General features: G+C 40.8%; 1 protein-coding gene across 2 annotated transcripts in view; it reads left to right on the top strand.

Moving 5' to 3' along the window:
- Positions 1 to 21373, top strand: part of PDK3 (pyruvate dehydrogenase kinase 3) — a 368168-nt gene that overhangs the window by 250597 nt on the left and 96198 nt on the right. The window contains exon 1 of one of the 2 annotated variants that reach the window (XM_077144968.1): positions 17791 to 18086. The exons of the other annotated variant lie outside the window; for it this stretch is intronic. Within the exon in view, the coding sequence (XP_077001083.1) occupies positions 17981 to 18086 (106 nt within the window). The 5' untranslated portion in view covers positions 17791 to 17980. Of the gene's footprint in view, positions 1 to 17790; positions 18087 to 21373 lie in introns of those variants that run through there. 2 annotated transcript variants of the gene reach the window in all.

The following is a 21373-nucleotide window of genomic DNA, read 5'->3' as shown; positions in this document are numbered from 1 at the left end:
TCTATGTCACTCATCACCAGCCATTTGTTTGTAAACTCGGCATCAAGAACTAGGGAGGTATAGTTTTATTTATTGAATAAATCTTGTCTATGCAATTAAAATTCCAATTTTAAAGAACATGTCTACTTCCATTTTTTTTGCATCATTTCCTGTGCTTCATAGGACTTCAAATCATGGCTGAGAGAAAAAAGCCTTGGCAACTGGATAACACCTTGAACAATAATCCAGAGTTGAATTTACTGGTTGTTCCAAACTTTGTGGCTCACCTGGGACAAGTTACTAAACTTCCTTGAGCCTCGGTTTTCTCATCTATAAAAGGGTATAATCATGTGGGCTGTACAGGATGGATATGAGGATTAAAAGAGATAAGTGTACCTTGCAAAGCCCTGACACAAAGAGCTCCAGAAACAAATGTTAGCTACTGTCCCACATAAACAGGAGTATAAGGGACACCTTGCAATATATCTAGCACAGTGCTGCCCAACAGAAATATAATGTGAGCCCCAAATGTGAGCCACAAAGGTAATTTTACGTTTTCTTGAAGCCACACTTAAAAGAGTTGAACGAAACAGATGAAAGTAAATTGTCATGCAGTTTACTTAACCAATATATCTAAAATGTTATTTCAATATGTAATCAATGTAAAAATTACTTGTGAGATAATCTACATTCTTTTTTCATACTAAATCTTCAAAAGCTGGTGTGAATTCTACATTTCCAGGACATCTCATTTTGGACTGGCCACATTTTAAGTGCTCAGTCGCCACATGTGGTGAGTAGTACCTTACCGGGCAGTGCAGCTCTAGCAGTTCTAACAAGATTGAATATCTTCAGATTTTGAAACCTGGCCTTTTTTATTCTATGGCACATTTCAAATTGTGGGAGGAGCTTGACCCCAGTCCTGTTCCTTTGGTATCATTAATTCATTGTTGTCTCATATATCAGATAATACAAGGGATAGATTATCCTAGAGCAGAAGTTTTTCTTTTTGTCAAAGCTTTCAAGCCTCCAGAAACTTGGGGTAAATAGAGGGATGGGGATAGTGAAAAATTGGGGCTGACAATAAGACTCCAGTGGCCTAGGAATGAGACCCTCCAGGTAGTTACACAATGTTCCCTGATAGAAATCTTAGGAAACCTTAGCTACTGACGTGAGGTGAGTTCGCTGTCACTGTCGGTAGATAGCCGTGATGGCTGGGGGTGGGGGCCAGAGAGCACTGTGGCAAACAGCTTGGATGGATGAAGGTTTTACTAGCTTTGTTGATGTAAGAAATGCCAAGTTTTGCAGATAAAAGGTGGCAGCTTAGATGTCAGAGTCCACTGCAAATAATGCTTCACGCTCAGTTAATTATGGTGACTAAGTAAATATTAATAGAAGCAGATAAGATCAAGGTTTGGATAAAAAATAGAAGAGCAGTTGATTCTGAAATGTCTCTGTCTAATTAACCTTTATCTTTTTGCGGTAAAGGAGAATTGAATACCTATCGTTGGTTCATATTGTTTGCACACTTTCCCACCTACGAACTTCAAGGCTTTCCTAAATGTCAGTCTAACCATGATATCATTCAAAGCATTCTTTTGTGATTGTTGAGTTGTTGGAATTTTCCTCTATTTCCTTCCACATTTTTTTTTATGAAAAAGTTTTGGTGATCTCTTCATGATTGAGCTTAAATTCAATACATAATTTGGTACCTTGCCCTTTTCCACTTATTATGGCATCTGCGTTTTCCATGTTCTCCTTATTGACTTCAGATAATGAATTTTTAATGACAGTATAATGAATCACTGAGTATATCTTCCATGATTTACTTAACCATACTTCATTATTGTTTTCCTTCTGGATATTATAGGAGGTGATTTTGTTTCGTTAACACTTGGGTACAAGAAACATTACTTTTTTTTTTTAATCATATTAAATCTGGATTTTGAGTCCCGATGTGCAGAGCCAGAAAGATGCCCAACAGCAGCTGGTATTGGGGTTTTGTCCTTATCTGAGAAGTGTGTAAGTACAAGTTGTCTTCAGAACGCTTGGTGCAAAAGTTAGCATGCTTTTGCCTCCAAGCACCATGAATCCACTCAAGCTGACATAAAACGTTAAGGAAATGTCTTGGCCTGTCCAGGTTGGTTTGATTTAGCCACTGGACTAAGTCATCATGGACCCAGTTTCTTCTGATTTCTGCTTGGCTTCCTGGTCACAGATAGTGGTTAACTAACTACTCCTCGTGCCACATGCTTCCTTGTGTACATTCAGAGATGGACAAGAGGTAGAAAGACAGCAAGAAAAGAGAGAGAGTGATGGAGAGATGTACTTCTAAGAGTTTCCTAAGAATAGCAAACAAGTTTCTTTCACAGGAACCCCAGGAAATGTCTCCTCATGAATAGGGTCATGTGCCCAACACTGAACCAAGAGTCACAGCTAGCACTCAGAATTAAGTTCATTAGTATTTAGATTGTGCCACGTATCTTTTTTGAAAATTTTTATTAGAGAAGTTTTGGGTTTACAGAACAATCATGTATAAAATACAGGATTCCCATATACCTCCTCACCACCAACACTTGTATTGGTGAGGAAAATTTGTTACAATTGATTAGCACTCTTTTTGTAATTCTACTATTTTTTAACAGTAATAACATTTGTTACAATTGATGAAAGATTATTAAAGTGGTACTATCAACTATTGTCCATAGTTTATATTGTTTTTTCCCCATATTCCCAGGCTATAATTATTATTTTTGCATGCATGTCTTTTTTTTAATCACTTATCTACCCATACAGTGGATAAAGGGAGTGTCAGTCATGAGGCTTTTACAATCACATGTTCACAAGATAAAGGCTTTCTAGTTACACAATCATTATGAAAGATCAATGCTAATGGATTGCAGTTCAACAATTTCAGGTATTTCCTTCTGGCTATTCAAATACACTAAAAACTAAAAAGATATATTTATATAATAAGTTAGTAGTCATAATCATTTGTTAAACCCTGACTTCTCAGTTATACCTCCTCCCTCTCATTTGATCATTCTCTCAATCTTCAGGTATATCTGGGCAATGACCATTATAACTTCTTCATGCTGAAAAGAGGTATTGACTTTATGGGGTAGTGGAATGAAACTGGTTGATGTTCTTGAAAAGACTGGTACCTCTGGCTTTCAGGGCTTATCTGGCACAGGAGCCATTTGGAGGCTTTAAATTTCTGAAAAATAAACTTAACAGATAAAACTTTTATAGAGTCTTAGAGCCCCGGGTATTCTTCAGGGTTTTCAGGAATACTATTGGTTGGGGCTTGGCATACCATGGCAATTTGCAATATCTGGCTGAAGCTTGCATAACAGTAACCTCCAGAATGACCTCTTGACTCTATTTGACTCTTTTAGCACTGCAATTTTATTTTGTTTCATCTCTCTTCCCCGTTTTAGTAAAAAAGACATTATCAATCTCATTATGCCAGGGCCAGACTCAACCCTGGGAGTCCTGGCCCACATTGCCAGGGAGACCTACATCACTGGGAGTCATGTCTCATGTAGTGGGGAAGCTAGTGAGTTTATATGCAGAGTTTGGCTTAGCGAGAGAGGCCACCTCTGGGCAACAAAAGAAGTTTTCTGGGGGTAACTCTTAGGCATAGTTATAAGTAGGCCTAGCTTTGCCATTACAGAAATAGATTTCATAAGGGCAAGTGTGCCGGTTTGAATCTATTATTTACCTCAGAAGAGCCATGTTTTACTCCTGATCCAATCTTGTGGGAGCAGCTACTTCTTTTTAATCCTAATCCAATATTGTAGGGCAGTAACTTTGATTAAATTATGTCCACAGAGAGTGGCACGTCCAGTTGTGGATGTGGCCTTTGATTACATGGAGATGTGAACCCCACCCATTCCAGGTGGGTTTTGATTAGTTTACTGGAATCCTTTAAAAGAGGAAACATTTTGTAAAGAAACTTCAGAGCTGACGGAAACAACAGAACCTAAAGAAACAACAGAAGCCTCAGAGCTGACAGAAACTTCACAGCAGAGCTGACACAGATATGGATACATGGAGAACAGAGACACAGATGTCTGGGGATGCTTGGAGCCCAGCAGATGTCGTCATGAGATGCTAAGCTAGACAGAACCTGGAGAGAGCCAAGGGAGGCTAGAAGATGAAATTCAGCCCTGGAGAAACAAAGTGAGGAACCTCTACAGAAACAGAGGCTGAAAGCAATGGAGCCCAGGAGCAAGGGACCAGCAGATGCCAGCCACATGTCTACCCAGCTGACAGAGGTTTCCTGACCCATTAAGAGGGTTTGGACCAAGCAAATGAGTTTGTCAAAGAAACCAAGAATCTAATCACTTGGGAGAATAGAGCTACAACTTCAGACCACACACATATTTGATTAAACATATAAACCTAGTTTATTCATCATAACACTCTCATTTTCCAACTAACCCACTCTTAAAATTAAAAGGCTAGCAAGTATTATGAAAGAACATAAAACTGACAGTCTGGAGACCTGGATTCAAATCCAGACTTTGCCATTTATATGTTGTGCATCTTAAGCAAATCAGTTTTTTAAGTACTGAATATTTAATATATGTAATTTTAAATTACTGAACATTTATATTTACTGAATATATACCAGGCAGAAGGGACAAAAACAAGTTGTCCTTCCAGAGTTACTTTTAATTCTCAGCAATATCTGAGTCTCACTATAAAAAATCCATTCTGAGGATCCATATCTCACACCCTATACAAAAATTAACTCAACATGGACCAAAGACCTAAATATTAGAGCTAAGGCCATTAAACATTTAGAAGAAAATGTAGAGAAATATCTTATAAATCTTGTAATAAGAGGTGGTTTCCTAGATCTTACATCCAAAGCATGAGCATTGAAGAAAGAAATAGATAAATGTGAACTCCTTAAAATTAAACACTTTTGTGCATCAAAGAACTTTGTCAGGAAATTAAAAAGGCAGCCTACTCAATGGGAGACAATATTTGGAAACCACATATCAGATAAGGGTTTAGTATCCAGAATATATAAAGAGATTCTTCAACTCAATAACAAAAAGACAAACAACCCAATTAAAAAATGGACAGACACTTCTCAGAAGAGAAATACAAATGGCCAAAAGGCACATGAAAAGATGCTCAACTTCATTGGCGATTAGGGAAATGCAAATCAAAACCACAATAAGATATCATCTGACACCCACTAGAATGGCCATTATCAAAAAAACAGAAAATGACAAGTGCTGGAGGGGATGTGGAGAAAGAGGTACACTAATCCAGTATTGGTGGGAATGTAAAATGGTACAACTGCTCAGTTTGGTGGTTCTTCAGGAAGAAGTATAGAATTGCCATATGATCCAGCAATCCCATTGCTAGGTATCTCTTCAGAGGACATGAGGGCAAGAACACAAACAGACATTTTCACACCAATGTTTATAGCAGCATTATTCACAATTGCCAAGAGCTGGAAACAGCCCAAATGTCCATCAGCAGTCAAGTGGCTAAACAAGCTGTGGTATATACATATGATGGAATATTACACAGCTGCAAGACAGAATAAAGTCATGAAGCAGGTAACAACGTGAATGGACCTTGAGGACATTATGCTGAGTGAAATTAGCCAGAAACAAAAGCACAAATACTGTTTGGTTTCACTAACATGAACTAACATTAATGAGTGAACTTTGAGAATTGAAGTTAAGAATACGGGTTATCAGGAGATAGAAATAGGATAGAGATTGGGCAACTGGTGCTGAAGGAATGCAGATTATGCAACAGGACTGATTGTAAAAATTCAGAAATGGATAGCACAATACTACCTGATTGTAGCACAATAATATAAGTAAACTGAATGAAGCTGAAAGTAAGTATGATTGAGGGAGAAAGGCCAGGGTCATGTAGAAAACCAGAAGGAAAGATAAAGGTTAAAGACTGAGACGGTATAATTTAGGAATGTCCAGAGTGGATAATGACGGTGATTAAATGTACAAATAAAAAAACATTTTTGCCTGAGGGAGAACAAATGAATGTCAACATTGCAGGGTGCTGAAAAGAGATCGTATATGGGAAAAAGTACAATCAGTGCAAGCTAGGGTCTATAGTCAACAGTAACCTTGTAATATGCTTCCATTGAATGTAACAAAGGCATTGTGCCAAAACTAAATGTCAACAGGTGGGGGGGGGGCAGCATAGCGGAGGAGTATGAATTCTTTGTAGAAAAAAAAGATGTCTTCATATAGATTATGGTAGTAAGGCATGTCTGTATGCTTAGGTTGGATTGGTTCCACAGGAGGATGGGGTGGGATTGCTATATGATCCTGAAACCCCATTGCTCAGTATATACCTGGAGAAAGTGAGTGTGGGGACATGAATGGACATTTGCACACTGGTGTTTATGGCGGCAGTGTTCATGATCCAAAGTGGATGGAGGTGGCTTAAGGATACAACGACTGAGGAATGGAAGGGGGAACTATGCTGTATACATACAATGGACTACTGAGCAGCCACAAGAAGGAATGAAGTTGTGAGGCACGCAACTAGGTGTATGAGCCTTAAGGACTGTATGTTGAATGAAATGTCAGGAACAAAAAGACAAATATTATTATGCCTCAATCATATGGACTAACTATAATATAAAAACTCAGTGAACTAAAGTCGAGAACATGGGTTATCAGGTTGAGGCCTGTATTAGTTAGGGTTCTTTAGAGAAACAGAATCAACAGGGAACACTCGCAAATATAAAATTTATAAAAGTGTCTCACATGACCGTGGGAACACAGAGTCCAAAATCCGCAGGGCAGGCTGTGATTCCGATGGAGGGTCTGGATGAACTCCACAGGAGAGGCTCGCCAGCCAAAGCAGGAATGGAACCTGTCTCTTCTGAATCCTCCTTAAAAGGCTTCCAGTGATTAGATTAAGCATCATTCATTGCAGAAGACACTCCCCTTTGGCAGATTACAAATGGAATCAGCTGTGGATGCAGCTGACATGATCATGATTTTATTCTATGAAATGTCCTTATCACAACAGACAGGCCAGCACTTGCCCAACCAGACAAACAGGTACCACCACTTGGCCAAGTTGACACATGAACCTGACCATGACAAGGCCTAATGTAAAGGGTCCTAGATTGTAACCTCTTACAGCAGTCATATATATTCAGGAGTTGTAACTCTTTTATCTAAATTCTGAGATATGAGCTGTTTATAACCCTGTCATTCCCAGAAGTTTATGGTATTTATGTGACACCTGAGACTCAGAGTTAGAGCTCTGAAGCTATGAAAGTCAGTAGTACCCCATACAGGAACTGTTGAAAAAGTGATCAGACTTCGAATAGAGATATGAATGAAGCTGATCTGGATAGGACTAATGTAAATCAGAATACAGGGTAAAGGATGATATCCATGTTTTAAAACTTCAACTTCTGTGTGAGATCAAGGGGAGAGATTTTTATTTGTTGCAAATTTATAGTTTGGGTAGTGCATTTTCCTAATTTAACTTGTATGGTCAGTTTAGTTGCACACCATAAGTACATGGAATCTTGAGTAGGGTGTGAGATTTTGTTGGTTTGTCCAGGTTAGTGTGATGCACCAATGTATCCCAGAGTAATCTGGGCAGTGAGTAAAGAAGTATTTGTAAAGACCCCTTGTGGAACTGGAGAGAAAGGAGGAAATATTCATCTTTCCCCATTTGGAGAATTTCTGATATTCTTGCAAGCAGTGGGGACAATCAAATCCATAGGCTGAGCCCTCAATCTTGGGGTTCATGCCTATGAATCTCATTCCTGCAAAGGATAGGCTAAGGCTATTTAAAATTAGGCCTAAAAGTCACCCCCAGAGAACAACTCTGGAAGTCACTCTTATGCAAGTTTCAGTTAGACATTGCTACCTATCATAACTTGCCAAACTCCAATCAAACCATTCCTGCCAATCCTAAAGAACACCTAGGGCAATATATAAAATTCTACAAAGGTTCCATACACTAGGGTAACTTTCCAGAAACCTACAACCTCTAGAAGGGTCTCTGGACCACGTAAGTCCTGAAACCTAGAGGGCCCAGCCTCTCCAGAACATCAAGTTAGTTCCATCTCTCTACCCCATATTACTGACAGCCCTTTCCAACATGAAAAAGTCAGAATGGCCATAGTCAAATACGCTTAAAGAGTGGGACAGAAAGATCAAAGGTGATGATGGAGTTATACAGAGAAGGTAGGGTTTAACGAATGAATACGATTATCGAATCATTAAATTGATATTTCTTTTAGTCTCCCGTATCTTAGAGCAGCTAAAGTAAAAACCTAAAATTGTGAAATTGTAACCCACACCAAACTCTGAAATCTGTTCTACAACTAATTGTAGATCTATGCTTTGAAATTTATTGCTTTTTTTTGTATATGTTATTTTTCACACACAAAAAAGTCGATTGTGATGATAAAAATAATATTCTTTCCAGCCTCCCATGTTCTGGAGCAGCTAGAAGGAAAAATCTGAGATGATGGTATGGTAGCCTATGACAAACTCTGGGATTTGTTCTCTAACTACTTGTGAAGAGTACTTGGTATATTATACAATAAAAAATTTTTTTTAAAGTCACCCCCAGAGACCTCTTTTGTTGCTCAGATGTGGCCTCTCTCTCTAAGCCAACTCAGCAGCTGAACTCACTGCCCTCCTCCCTATGTGAGATATGACTTCCAGGGGTGTAAATCTCCTTGACAACATAGGACAGAAATCCCGGGAAGCCAGAACCCAGCATCATGGAATTGAGAAAGCCTTTTTCACCAAGAAGGGGAAGAGAGAAATGAGACAAAATAAAGTTTCAGTGGCTGAGACATTTAAAACAGAGTTGAGAGGTTATCCTGGAGGTTATTCTTATGCATTGTATAGGTATCCCTTTTTAGTTTATCGTGTATTGAAGTGGCTGGAGGAAAGTACTTGAAACTGTTGAGCTGCATTCCAGTAGCCTTGATTCTTAAAGACGATTATATAATGATAAAGGTTGTACAATGTGACTATGTGATTATGAAAACCTTGTGTCTAATGATCCTTTTATCCAGGGTAGGGACAGATGAGTAAAAAATATGGATAAAAATAAATAATAGGGGGGACAAAAGATAAAATAAATTGGGTAGATGGAAATAACAGTGGTCAATGAGAGGGAGGGTAAGGGGTACGGTATGTATGCGTTTTTTCTTTTTATTTCTTCTTCTGGAGTGATGCAAATGTTCTAAAACATGATCATGGTGATGAACACACAACTATGAGATGATATTGTGAGCCACTGATTGTACACCATGTATAGAATGTATGTGTGTAAAAATTTATCAATAAAAATATTTTAAAAAGCCATTCTGCTGATTTAGTACCCATTCATTCTTTGGTTAATCTTCATGTGCAGTTAAACATATCATTTTATCCTTTTTCTGTGTCTTAGTTCAGACATCTTTTTTGTTTGTTTGTTTGCTGTATGAGGGTTACATTTTATTCTTTTTCCATGTGAGTATCCCCTTATCGCACCAGCATTTGTTGAATTTTTGTTTGTTTGGTTGGTTTTTCGTTTGTTTGTTTGCTTGTTTGTTTGGGAAGTACATGGACCAGGAATCGAACCTGGGTCTCCCATATGGCAGATGAGAATTCTACCTTTGAACTACTCTTGCACCCCACCCCATTCACCTTTAAAATGAGGCTATCAGCTCATCAGATTTACTGTAGAGAAACAACATGGTTACTTTCGCATAGCATACCGTAGGTGCTCAATAAATCTCATTTGGAAGTTAACGGAGAAGGAGGAAAAGACAGGGTGAGCAGGATTTCATAGCCAAGTCAAGTGATGATGGAGGCATTTTATGACAAGATCTACCAACTACTAATCAACAATGAGATAACCAAGAATTATTTTTTTTCATCATCTGTTTCAATCCATTTTAAACTTTCAGTTATGGCCTTATAATATATACAATTTGATTAAATGCCCATTATTGCTTGAATTACTCAGAAAACTACTGCTTTTGCCATTGAGAGCTGCTGAGAAGCAGCTATCTGGGGTAGTTTTTGTGGTTACTTTTGTTGGTTTTCAATTATTTAATAAATATTCATTGTGCACTTAAAATTTGACTGGTACTTATGCCAGGCACTAGTGAGAGACCAAGACAGACTTGCTTCCAACCTTCACAGGGTTTAAGTCTCCTGGGGAAGATAGCATTACTCAAATTATAACAGAGTATTTTGAGTGTTACACTGAGAGGTGTTAAGGAATCAGAAAACCAGATAGCAGGGGGAACAAATCTTCTTTAAGATCAGGGAAGGCCTCCCTTGATGTTTAAATGACAATTATGCTGAGATCTGAGGCATGAGCTAGAAGAAATAGGGAGCTGGGTTAGAGTGTATAAGGTAGGACAGTGGTTCTCACACTTGAGTATACATCAGAATTACCTGAAGGGCTTGTATATCAGTTCACGATTGCTGTGTAACAATTGCCCCAGAACTTAGCAGCTGGAAACAACAAACATTTATTACAACAAACCACAAACCTTTCTGCAGTGACTCAGGAGTTCAGGAGTGCTTAGCTAAATAGTTCTGTCAGGGATTCTCATGGCAATAAGGTGTCAGCAAGAGCTAGAGTCACCTCAGGCTCAACTGGAGAAGGATCTGCTTCGAAGCTCACCCTGGTGGGCTCTTCACAGGGCTGCCTCACAACATGGCAGTGGCTTCCCCAGGAGCCAATGAGCCAAGAGAGGGAGAGAGAGGGCGGCGAGATGGAAGTCACAATCTGTTTAAAAAAATAGTTTTTAGTTTTTTAGAAGCTTTAGATTTACAGAAAAATTGAGAAGATAGTACAGAAAGTTCCCATATACCTTGTACCCAGTTTCCCCTACTTTTGACATTTTACATTAGTATGCTATATTTGTCACAATTAATAAACCAATATTCATACTTGTTATTAACAAAAACCCATACTTTATTCTTGATCCCTTAGTTTTTACCTAACATCTTTTTTTCTGTTCTAGACTTCCAACTAGGATACCATATTACTTTTATTTGTATCTCTCTCTCTCTCTCTTTTTTTTTTAACATGGGCAGGCACCAGGAATTGAACCCAGGTCCTCTGGCATGGCAGGACAGCATTCTTGCCTGCTCAGCCACCATGGCCCTATTTGTATCTCTTTAGGCTCCTCTTGACTGGGACATTTTGTCAGACTTCCCTTGTTTTTTATGACCTCGACAGCACTCCTTGAGGAGTACTGGCCAGGTATTTTGTAGGACTGAAGTCCTTTTATTGCCTAATATCTGAAGTGATATCTCATTATTTCTGCCATACTCTGTTAGAAGTGAGTACTAAGTCTAACCCACACTCAAGGGGAGGAGAATTAAGCTCTACCTCTTAAGGGCAGGAACACTGAAGAATTTGTAGACATATCTCTAAAACCCACATAGCTTGTTAAAACAGATTGCTAGGCCCCCTTCCCAGAGTTACTGATTCAGTAGGTCTAAAGTGTGGTCCAAGAACTTACGTTTCTAACAAACTCCCAGGTGATACAAAAGCTGTTGATCCAGAAACCTCACTTTGAGAACCACTGGGAGTGGGGCCTGTGCTAGATCACGATATTAAAAAAAAGTTCATCAAGTTCTATTTCTTTCAAGACACGACAACCCACAGTGAAATCAACCCACTTGATTTAGCTTCTGGACTTTGCCAGAAGCTAAATCTATCATGTAAAAACATATGTTGCTGTACAAAAGAGGCGTAACAATATCTTGTGTTTATATTGGATGTGATTTATTTTATTGGCTTGTCACAAATGCCCGTGAGAGAAATCAGACAGACATAAGAAGTAAATGGGACACAGAAAGGCTAGGTGAGGAGAGGATGCGGAGAAAGAGGCACACTTATCCACTGTTGGTGGGAATGTCAAACAGTGCAACCACTGTGGAAGGCAGTTTGGCGGTTCCTCAAAAAGCTGAATATAGAATTGCCATACGACCCAGCAATACCATTGCTAGGTATCTACTCAAAGGACTTAAGGGCAAAGACACAAACGGACATTTGCACACCAATGTTTATAGCAGCATTATTTACAATTGCAAAGAGATGGAAACAGTCAAAATCTCCATCAACAGAGGAGTGGCTAAACAAACTGTGGTGTATACCTACGATGGAATATTATGCAGCTTTAAGACAGACTAAACTTATGAAGCATGTAATAACATGGATGGACCTAGAGAACATTATGCTGAGTGAGTCTAGCCAAAAACTAAAAGACAAATACTGTATGGTCCCAATGATGTGAATTGACATTCGAGAATAAACTTGGAATATGTCATTGGTAACAGAGTTCAGCAGGAGTTAGAAACAGGGTAAGATAATGGGTAATTGGAGCTGAAGGGATACAGACTGTGCAACAGGACTAGATACAAAAACTCAAAAATGGACAGCACAATAATACCTAATTGTAAAGTAATCATGTTAAAACACTGAATGAAGCTGCATCTGAGCTATAGGTTTTTTTTTTGTCTGTCTGTTTGTTTGTTTGTCCTTTTTTTGTACTATTATTATTTTTATTTTTTTCTCTATATTAACATTCTATATCTTTTTCTGTTGTTTTGCTAGTTCTTCTAAATCGATGCAAATGTACTAAGAAATGATGATCATGCATTTATGTGATGATATTAAGAATTACTGATTGCATATGTAGAATGGAATGATTTCTAAATGTTGGGTTAATTTCTTTTTTTTTCTTTAATTAATAAAAAAAAAAAGAAAGGCTAGGTGACTTGTCTGAGTCACACGGCTAGTTGATGATAGAACCAAGGTTAGGACTGTGCCATCTGAGCACTGGCCGAGCACAGTTTTCATTATAACAGGCTCTCTCATACTGTTCCCAACTTCTAGGACTTTGCCACTTTTTGGAAAAGCATGGATATAATTAGGCACAGGAAAGTTCAAGTAATCAAATCAGCAAGATACATAGACATAAAGTTGCATTTTGTGCAGTAGAAAATGAAGGAGTGAAAGGCTTGATTTGCAAGCTCAGAAAGAATAGCAGGGCTTTGCTGCTTAGGTTGGGAAAACTTCCCTTTCACCAAATAGAACTTCCTGCTTACCAACTACCACAACTGCCACCAATTAAATGCCACCTCTTGGTAACATCTGAGAAAATCATTGGATGAAATGCAGGCTGCAGATATTCTTTTTCTCTGCCCTTGCACACCTACAGAATTTCTTTGTTTTGCTGGTAAGGCTCCCTATTAAACTAGTTGTTGGTATGTATCTTTTAGGCTTTGATTTGAATGGAAAAAACATGGTAATCTACATACCACCAACAACTTGCTCAAGATGTACTGGAAAATTTGCAAATTCAGGAAGACCACTGGATGTCTTTGGGTACATGCATTACTTTTTTTAATCCAGAGAGTGGAAATACAACTGCTTATTAAGCATAGAATTGGGTGCATGAATACCCAATAAAGGCACCAATGCTAAATAGCTACACACCCAAAACCTCATTCACTGGAGAAAACCAGTCCAATCAGACCAAAGGAGTGGTTTCCAGTTACATTTTGACCTTTTCTTAAAAAGGTAAATTCTTAAAAAAAGAATTAAAATTTTAAAAAATTCTACTTTTCCTTTTAGGTGATGTTTACACATTATCAGAAATAAAGTCAAGGTTTGGTGGAAATTCTTAAAGCAAGCAGTAGTTCATACATTCACATCAAGCAATAAAATATTTCATTTGCTGAGCCCTGAGTTCAAGTTCACTCTTTTTTTTCTCAAGATTGAAAAATTACTATTTATTTGAAAGAAAACTTTGAATTTAGGAATGAAGTAGATTACTTGGGGCCTAGTATATACTGATATATATATACATATCAATTTAAAATTTTTTCACTAGGCCCCAAGTAGATCAGTCCTCAATCATTCTGCCTCAAGATCACTCTTAGGCAGACAAATACTCAACATGGTATAAGAGTAGAATTGTGTCCAAAGGTAGTGGTGGTGGTTGTAAAGCACCAAACAGAGTCAGGGAGTTGACGATTAATTCTGTCCTATGGTGGTGTATGAGAATATCAGTGGCTTTGCATTGATCCTGTCCAACGGTATGTGTATGGGGGGGTCACAAAACAGAGTCAGTGGGACTTCCGGAGGAGATGGCGGCTTAGTAAGACACGCGGGCCTTAGTTCCTCTTCCAGAAAAGCAACTAAAGAAACAGAAACAATACAAAACAGCTCCCGGAGCCACGACAGAGACCAAAAAGACAGCGTACCCCATTCTGGAACGGCTGAACGGGCAGGGAGAATCCGCTGCGGTGAGATACCCGAGGGGCGCGCGTTTTCCCCGCCGGGGCGGCTGGCGACTGGGGTCCCCTCCACGCACGTGGCTCCCCGGTCTGACTGGGAACGTTGGATAGCGGGGCCCTCCTGCCACGCTTGGCGTCTCGGGCCAGCTGGGCAATTTGGACCGGCACTCCCCCAAGCCTCGGCGGCCGGCGACCCCCCCCCTCCATGCGCGGTTTCTCGGGCCGACTGCGAGATTCGGATTGGCAATTTAAAGGAGCCACAGCATCTTTTACTGGTGGGCCCCGCAGACAGACGAGCGCCACGAGCGCCACCTACTGGGCAGGAAAAGAAAAACAGAGCCCAGAGATTTCACAGAAAAACCTTTCAACCAGCCGGGTCCCACACCCGGGGAAATCTGATCAAATGCCCAGACACCAGCAGAAAATAATGGATGACGCTCGGAAAATTGAAGATATGGCCCAGTCAAAGGAACAAACCAATAGTTCAAATGAGATACAGGAGCTGAGACAACTAATGCTGAATATACGAACAGAAATGGAAAAACTCTTCAAAAACCAAATCAATAAATTGAGGGAGGACATGAAGAAGACATGGGCTGAACAAAAAGAAGAAATAGAAAATCTGAAAAAACAAATCACAGAACTTATGGGAGTGAAGGACAAAGAAGAAAAAATGGAAAAAACAATGGATACCTACAATGGTAGATCTAAAGAGACAGAAGCTACAATTAGTGAACTGGAGGATGGAACATCTGAATTCCAAAAAGAAACAGAAACTATAGGGAAAAGAATGGAAAAACTTGAGCAGGGGATCAGGGAACTGAATGACAATATGAAGCGCACAAACATACGTGTTGTGGGTGTCCCAGAAGGAGAAGAGAAGGGAAAAGGAGGAGAAAAACTAATGGAAGAAATTATCACTGAAAATTTCCCAACTCTTATGAAAGACCTAAATTTGCAGATCCAAGAAGTGCAGCGCACCCCAAAGAGAATAGACCCAAATAGGTGTTCTCCAAGACACTTACTAGTTAGAATGTCAGAGGTCAAAGAGAAAGAGAGGATCTTGAAAGCAGCAAGAGAAAAACAATCTGTCACATACAAGGGAAACCCAATAAGACTATGTGTAGATTTCTCAGCAGAAACCATGGAAGCTAGAAGACAGTGGGATGATATATTTAAATTACTAAAAGAGAAAAACTGCCAACCAAGACTCCTATATCCAGCAAAATTGTCCTTCAAAAATGAAGGAGAAATTGGGCGGGCCGCGGTGGCTCAGCGGGCAAAGTGCTTGCCTGCTATGCCGGAGGACCTCGGTTCGATTCCCGGCCCCAGCCCATGTACCAAAAAACGGAGAAACAGAATACAATAAAAACAAGAAAATGTTTAAAAGATGTTTCCCTTTCTTCCTTCTTTCCTTCCTTCTATCCTTCCTTCCTTCTCTCTGTCTTTCCTTTAAAAAAAAAAAAAAAAAAAAAAAAAATGAAGGAGAAATTAAAAAATTTATAGACAAAAAGTCACTGAGAGAATTTGTGACCAAGAGACCAGCTCTGCAAGAAATACTAAAGGGAGCACTAGAGTCAGATATGAAAAGACAGAAGAGAGAGGTATGGAGTAAAGTGTAGAAAGAAGGAAAATCAGATATGATATATATAATACAAAAGCCAAAATGGTAGAGGAAAATATTATCCAAACAGTAATAACACTAAAAGTTAATGGACTGAATTTCCCAATCAAAAGACATAGAATGGCAGAATGGATTACGACCCAGCAATACCACTGCTAGGTATCTACTCAAAGGACTTAAGGGCAAAGACACAGACGGACATTTGCACACCAGTGTTTATAGCAGCATTATCTACAATTGCAAAGAGATGGAAACAGCCAAAATGTCCATCAACAGACGAGTGGCTAAACAAACTGTGGCGTATACCTACGATGGAATATTATGCAGCTTTAAGACAGACTAAACTTATGAAACATGTAATAACATGGATGGACCTAGAGAACATTATGCTGAGTGAGTCTAGCCAAAAACTAAAGGACAAATACTGTATGGTCCCACTGATGTGAACCGACATTCGAGAATCAGCTTGGAATATATCATTGGTAACAGAGACCAGCAGGAGTTAGAAACAGGGTAAGGTAATGGGTAATTGGAGCTGAAGGGATACAGACTGTGCAACAGGACTAGATACAAAAACTCAAAAATGGACAGCACAATAATACCTAAGTGTAATGTAACTATGTTGGAACACTGAATGAAGCTGCACCTGAAATATAGTTTTTTGTTTGTTTGTTTGTTTGTATCTTTTGTTTTTGTTTTTTATTTTCCTTTATATATATATATTTTATTAGTATTATTATTTTAATTCTCTTCTCTATATTAACATTCTATATCTTTTTCTGTTGTTTTGCTAGTTCTTTTCCTAAATCGATGCAAATGTACTAAGAAATGATGATCATACATCTATGTGATGATACTAAGAATTACTGAGTGCATGTGTAGAATGGAATGATTTCTAAATGTTGTGTTAATTTCTTTTCTTTTTTTTGATTAATAAAAAAAGAAAAAACAAACAAACAAAAAAACAAACAAAAAAAACAGAGTCAGTGGTCTTAGAGTTGATCATGCCCAATGGTGGTGTGTGGGGGTGGGCATAAAAAAGAGACTCAGTGATCCTCCAATTAATTCTGTCTGAAGGTGTTGGGATAGGTTGGCAGCCTGGGAGAGCCCAGGGGAGCATGAAACAGAGCCCTTGACCTAACAATTAAGCCTATCCAACGGTGTTGATGCAATGGGTAGGCGTGGGGGGCGGGGGAACGCGACAGCTTCGGGACAGAGAGTCGGTGACCTAACAATCGCGTTCAAATGCGTTGGCGCGGGGGTGGGGTGGGGAGAGCGGGTCACGGTGGCAGGGCGGCTTACATGGGGAGAGGGGAGCCCACAAAACAGAGTGGGTGACCTTACAATTCATCCTTTTCAAAGGTGGCGGGGGTGGGGGGGTGGGGCATGAATCTAAATCAGTGAGTTTACATCTACTCCTGACCAAAGGTGTGGGTAGGGGTGGAAGGGCAAGAAACAACCAATACAGTTAAGGGATAAACAGAACATGAACATTCAAGTGTCAAGATGCAACTAACACCCTGAAGCGCAACAGTCAGCCGGTCCCTAGCAAGGCCTCCGGAAGAGGTGCGCTGGTTGTCAAGGGCCTTGCGCGACGCGTAGGATCCGATTCCGGGTGTAGACTCCGAGGGAACCCTGCACCTAGGCCACCTTTGGCCTACGGAGGACTCAGCCGGGGGCGGAGTTCGGGACCTAGGGAGGGAGGGGGACGGAAGAAGAGAGGCGCAGGCCGCGCAGCCCCGAACCGGAGGAAAGGCGAAGTGGAGGCGGCCAATCAGCGCCAGGCGCGTGCGGTTGCACGGCCGCGCGCCCTTCGCGCCCTTCGCGCCCCCGGCTCCCTTAGCGCGCTGCGTACGTGCGGCGACTGACTCCGCCCTCTGGGCGGGGCCCGGGGAAGCCGCGGGCAGCCGGCGGCGGCCGCGGAGCTGCTTCGGCCGCTGCACTCGAGGGGCCGAGGCCGAAGCTCGAGTCGGGCTGCGCGCCTGGCGGACGTGCCTGACCCTCGCCGCTCTGTTGCACTGACACTTGCGGTCGCCGAGACGTCTCGGCGGGTCTGCTAGCCACCCCGGCGAGAATGCGGCTGTTCCAGTGGCTGCTGAAGCAGCCGGTGCCGAAGCAGATCGAGCGATACTCTCGCTTCTCCCCGTCGCCGCTCTCCATCAAGCAGTTCCTGGACTTCGGTGAGTGCGGGGCGCCCGGCCAGGCCAGCCGGGACGTGGGGGGCCGCTGTCCTCCTGGCCGCCGTGGGGCCCCACAGCCGCGGGGCCAAGTCCGTGGGAAACGCCGACAGGGCTCGGGGATGTAGGGGGTGGGGGGGGGCCTCTCTCGATGGCTCTGGTTGCAGGGAGCGGAGGGGCAGAGTCCGGCACCCGTACACCTGGCCGGGGTCTTAACAGTAGAACCGTTCCAGGACCCTCATCCCGGGCTGGACTCCCCAAACCTGCCTTCGTTGGCTTGAATGTACCTTACACAAATATCACTGCCCTTAAAACTTTGGAGCGGAATGTGGGTGGCTTTTTACTGTCTTCTTGTATAATTTTGGTTGAGCAAAAACTGTTCAGAAACGGCTGGAGGTTGAATAAATTATGCAATAACATTTTGTCCCCTCTCTGAGGTGCCTGCTGTGTGACCGGAGCCGTGATACTCGAACTGTTGTCTTCATCTTGTTATGTTAAAACAGTTAGAGGCCTTGGACTGTGGACGCCTCAGATGCTGGGGAAGAGCGGACATGTGGGCTTGTACTGTCAGACCAGGGTCTACCACAACCCGGTCTTTTTGCCAGTCCTTTCGTCCTGCCTCCCCTTTTATGTACAACCCACCTTCTCCCCTGTCGGGTGGGCTGGTGGGTCACTTCCACGGATTAAGGTGGGAGCTCAGAACACCAGATCTCTAAACTACCTGAGGCCTAAGTGCGAGGGGAAATAGATCCCACCTGCTCCTGTTAACCAGATTGTTTTCTCGGAGTGGCTCAGTTTCAACCGTGAGGCGAAAACTCGCATTGCTGAATGCGAGGGAGTTGACTGTGAAACATCTGAAAGTAAAACAGATGTGCGCCCCAGGGTCTCAGACTAGAGCTCGGCATCCCAGAGGGAGAATCAAACCAAGCATTAAAAGATGTCCTAAGCTCTCAAGGGAAAGTAATGAGGGTGTCTGTTTAATTAATGAATTTATGTAAATATCAAGGGATGGTGTCAACTGGGCATACAAACTAAATTGTGGAGTAGGTAGAATATTTGGGGAAGACCTGATATGCAAAGAGTGATGTCCATACTTACAAAAATCAAAAGTTGAGACCAAATTGACTTTTAAGAAACCAGTTTGCTCAAGAATGTTGAGAGACAAAGTTCAATGAATTGTTGATCTTTGCATCTTAAACTCCACTCCCCAAAGCTTTTCATTCGTTTTACTCTACTGTACTCTTCATTCCTGGCAACTTGGGGACTTGTAGAAATTTGAGGCAGCTTCCTGACTTCAGAGTTTAGAAAGAAAATGTAGCAGTTGCTATAAATAGGCATTCTTCCCCATGTCTAATTTGTGGTTTTGGAGAAGATTTTAAAGGTACCAGCCTTTCATTAGGGTAAACTGAGACAGGTTATTTTTTTTTTTTTTTACAATAATAGGAACAAAAGGAACCCAGAAACTTCTAGTTCCTTCCTTCCACCCTCAAAATGGAAATGATAGTGCTAATAGCTTGTCTGAATTTTGGGTTATTTCAATAGCATCTAGTGTCTATTCATGTTAATAGGTGGCTTGGCAAGGATGTTATTTGAGTAGGAACACCACGGTAGGAGAGGATAGTGTTATCGTGGAAAACCTGTGGGATTGGTATCTGGAAACAAATGTTCTAATTCTGGCTCTGCCACTAGCTCATGGTATAACCTTGGATAAGTGACTTAACCTCACTGGGGCTAATTTTCCTCATTAATGAAATGTATGGAGTGTATCTGGTAATCTCGAAAGTACACCTCCTAAACTATATGATTGTAATTTCAAAGGAAAAGGAATGAGGCATTTTTTTTTTTAATGAACAAATCTTTTGATAGATATTTCCCATAAAAGGTTTCTGACCTATTTTGGGAGGGGTGGAAGCCTACACTAATCTAGGATATTGGGAGAAACCTAATAATTTAAGTGTTTTCCTTATAAGGAAACTCACAGAAAAGCTATATATATAACTATAGTGGAATTTCCTTGGATCACAAGCCTGGTTTGTAAAACCCAGTGATCAATCAGGTGGCAACCAGCCTGTCTTTAATCGACAAGACACCTAAAACAGGGGAATTGTCATGCAAAGCCCATCTCTACCGCTCCCTTTCTGTATCTCTTGAGAGAAATTCTGTTTTAGCGACTGTTGTGGGAGTTTTGTGAGTGAATGTGGGGATATTTTGAAGGTGAGGAGGAAGAGGAGTAAAGAGGTCGCCTGCCCCTTTATGATGGAACACTGCGGGGGAGCATCAACTCAAATGCTTAAAGGGCCAGTGGGGAGCAGGAAAATGAGTAAAGGAAGCTGGCCAGGTGGAGACTGTAGTAAACTCCCAGGTATATGTTGCAGAAGGGCAGCCCCTCCTCAGCTGCAGCTGATCAGCATCAATTCAGTATATTTTAAAAGACCTGTGGCTCAAACAAAATAGATGAATGGACCACTTTGACCTGCAGGCTCTAGCTTGTGAACTTTATGACTTTCTCTCTAGCTCCCTTACAAACAAGATAGAAACTTTTGACTAGAGTAACTAGACAGGGACCAGAGACAGAAAATACACAGAACTTTTTTATGTTGGTAGTATTTGTTATAACCATATAACAATAAATAAATCATAGTTTCTATAGCCACTAAAATAGCTTCGTATTGCTAATGGTATCCCACTTTAGTAAACAAAGAGATATTTTTTCCCTTGTTTTAAAGTAAAGAATAAAACTGATAAGTTACTTCTGAAGCAATGATTTTATTTTATTGACCTCAGCACTATTGATGTTGTATGGGCCAGATAATTCTTTGTTGCTGGGACTGTCCTGTGTGTTTTAGGATGTTTAGCAGCATTCCTGGCCTCTACCTACTAGATGCTAGTAGCATCCCACCCCTAGTTGTGACAAACATTTCTCTGGTCATTGCCAAAATGCCCTTGGGATAAGAATCACCCCCTGTTGTGAACCACAGTTTTAAAGCATTTAGACTAATGGTTTTCATTCCTGGGCCCCATTCTCTGAATTTCTTAGGTTGCTGGTCTGGGTTGGGGTGCAGATGTTGGGATTTTTTCGAAGATCCCCAGATATTAAAGCAGCATAACCAGGTTGAGAACCTCTAATTTGATGGTCTTCTGAATCTAGATCTTCTGTGTGCAGTATTTCTCTATGCCCTTTAAAATAATTTTTTGAACTGAGTCCTTTTTTGAAATATGGCCTTCCGCACAGAGAATATTAACTGTTCTCAATGGATTAATGGTTTTTAATGTCAATATTACATGTCAAA

The sequence above is a fragment of the Tamandua tetradactyla genome, chromosome X (assembly GCF_023851605.1).
Source record: "Tamandua tetradactyla isolate mTamTet1 chromosome X, mTamTet1.pri, whole genome shotgun sequence".
Taxonomy (NCBI): Eukaryota; Metazoa; Chordata; class Mammalia; order Pilosa; family Myrmecophagidae; genus Tamandua; species Tamandua tetradactyla.
The sequence above is the reverse complement of the archived record's forward strand: the minus strand, read 5'-3'. Positions and strand labels throughout refer to the sequence as shown.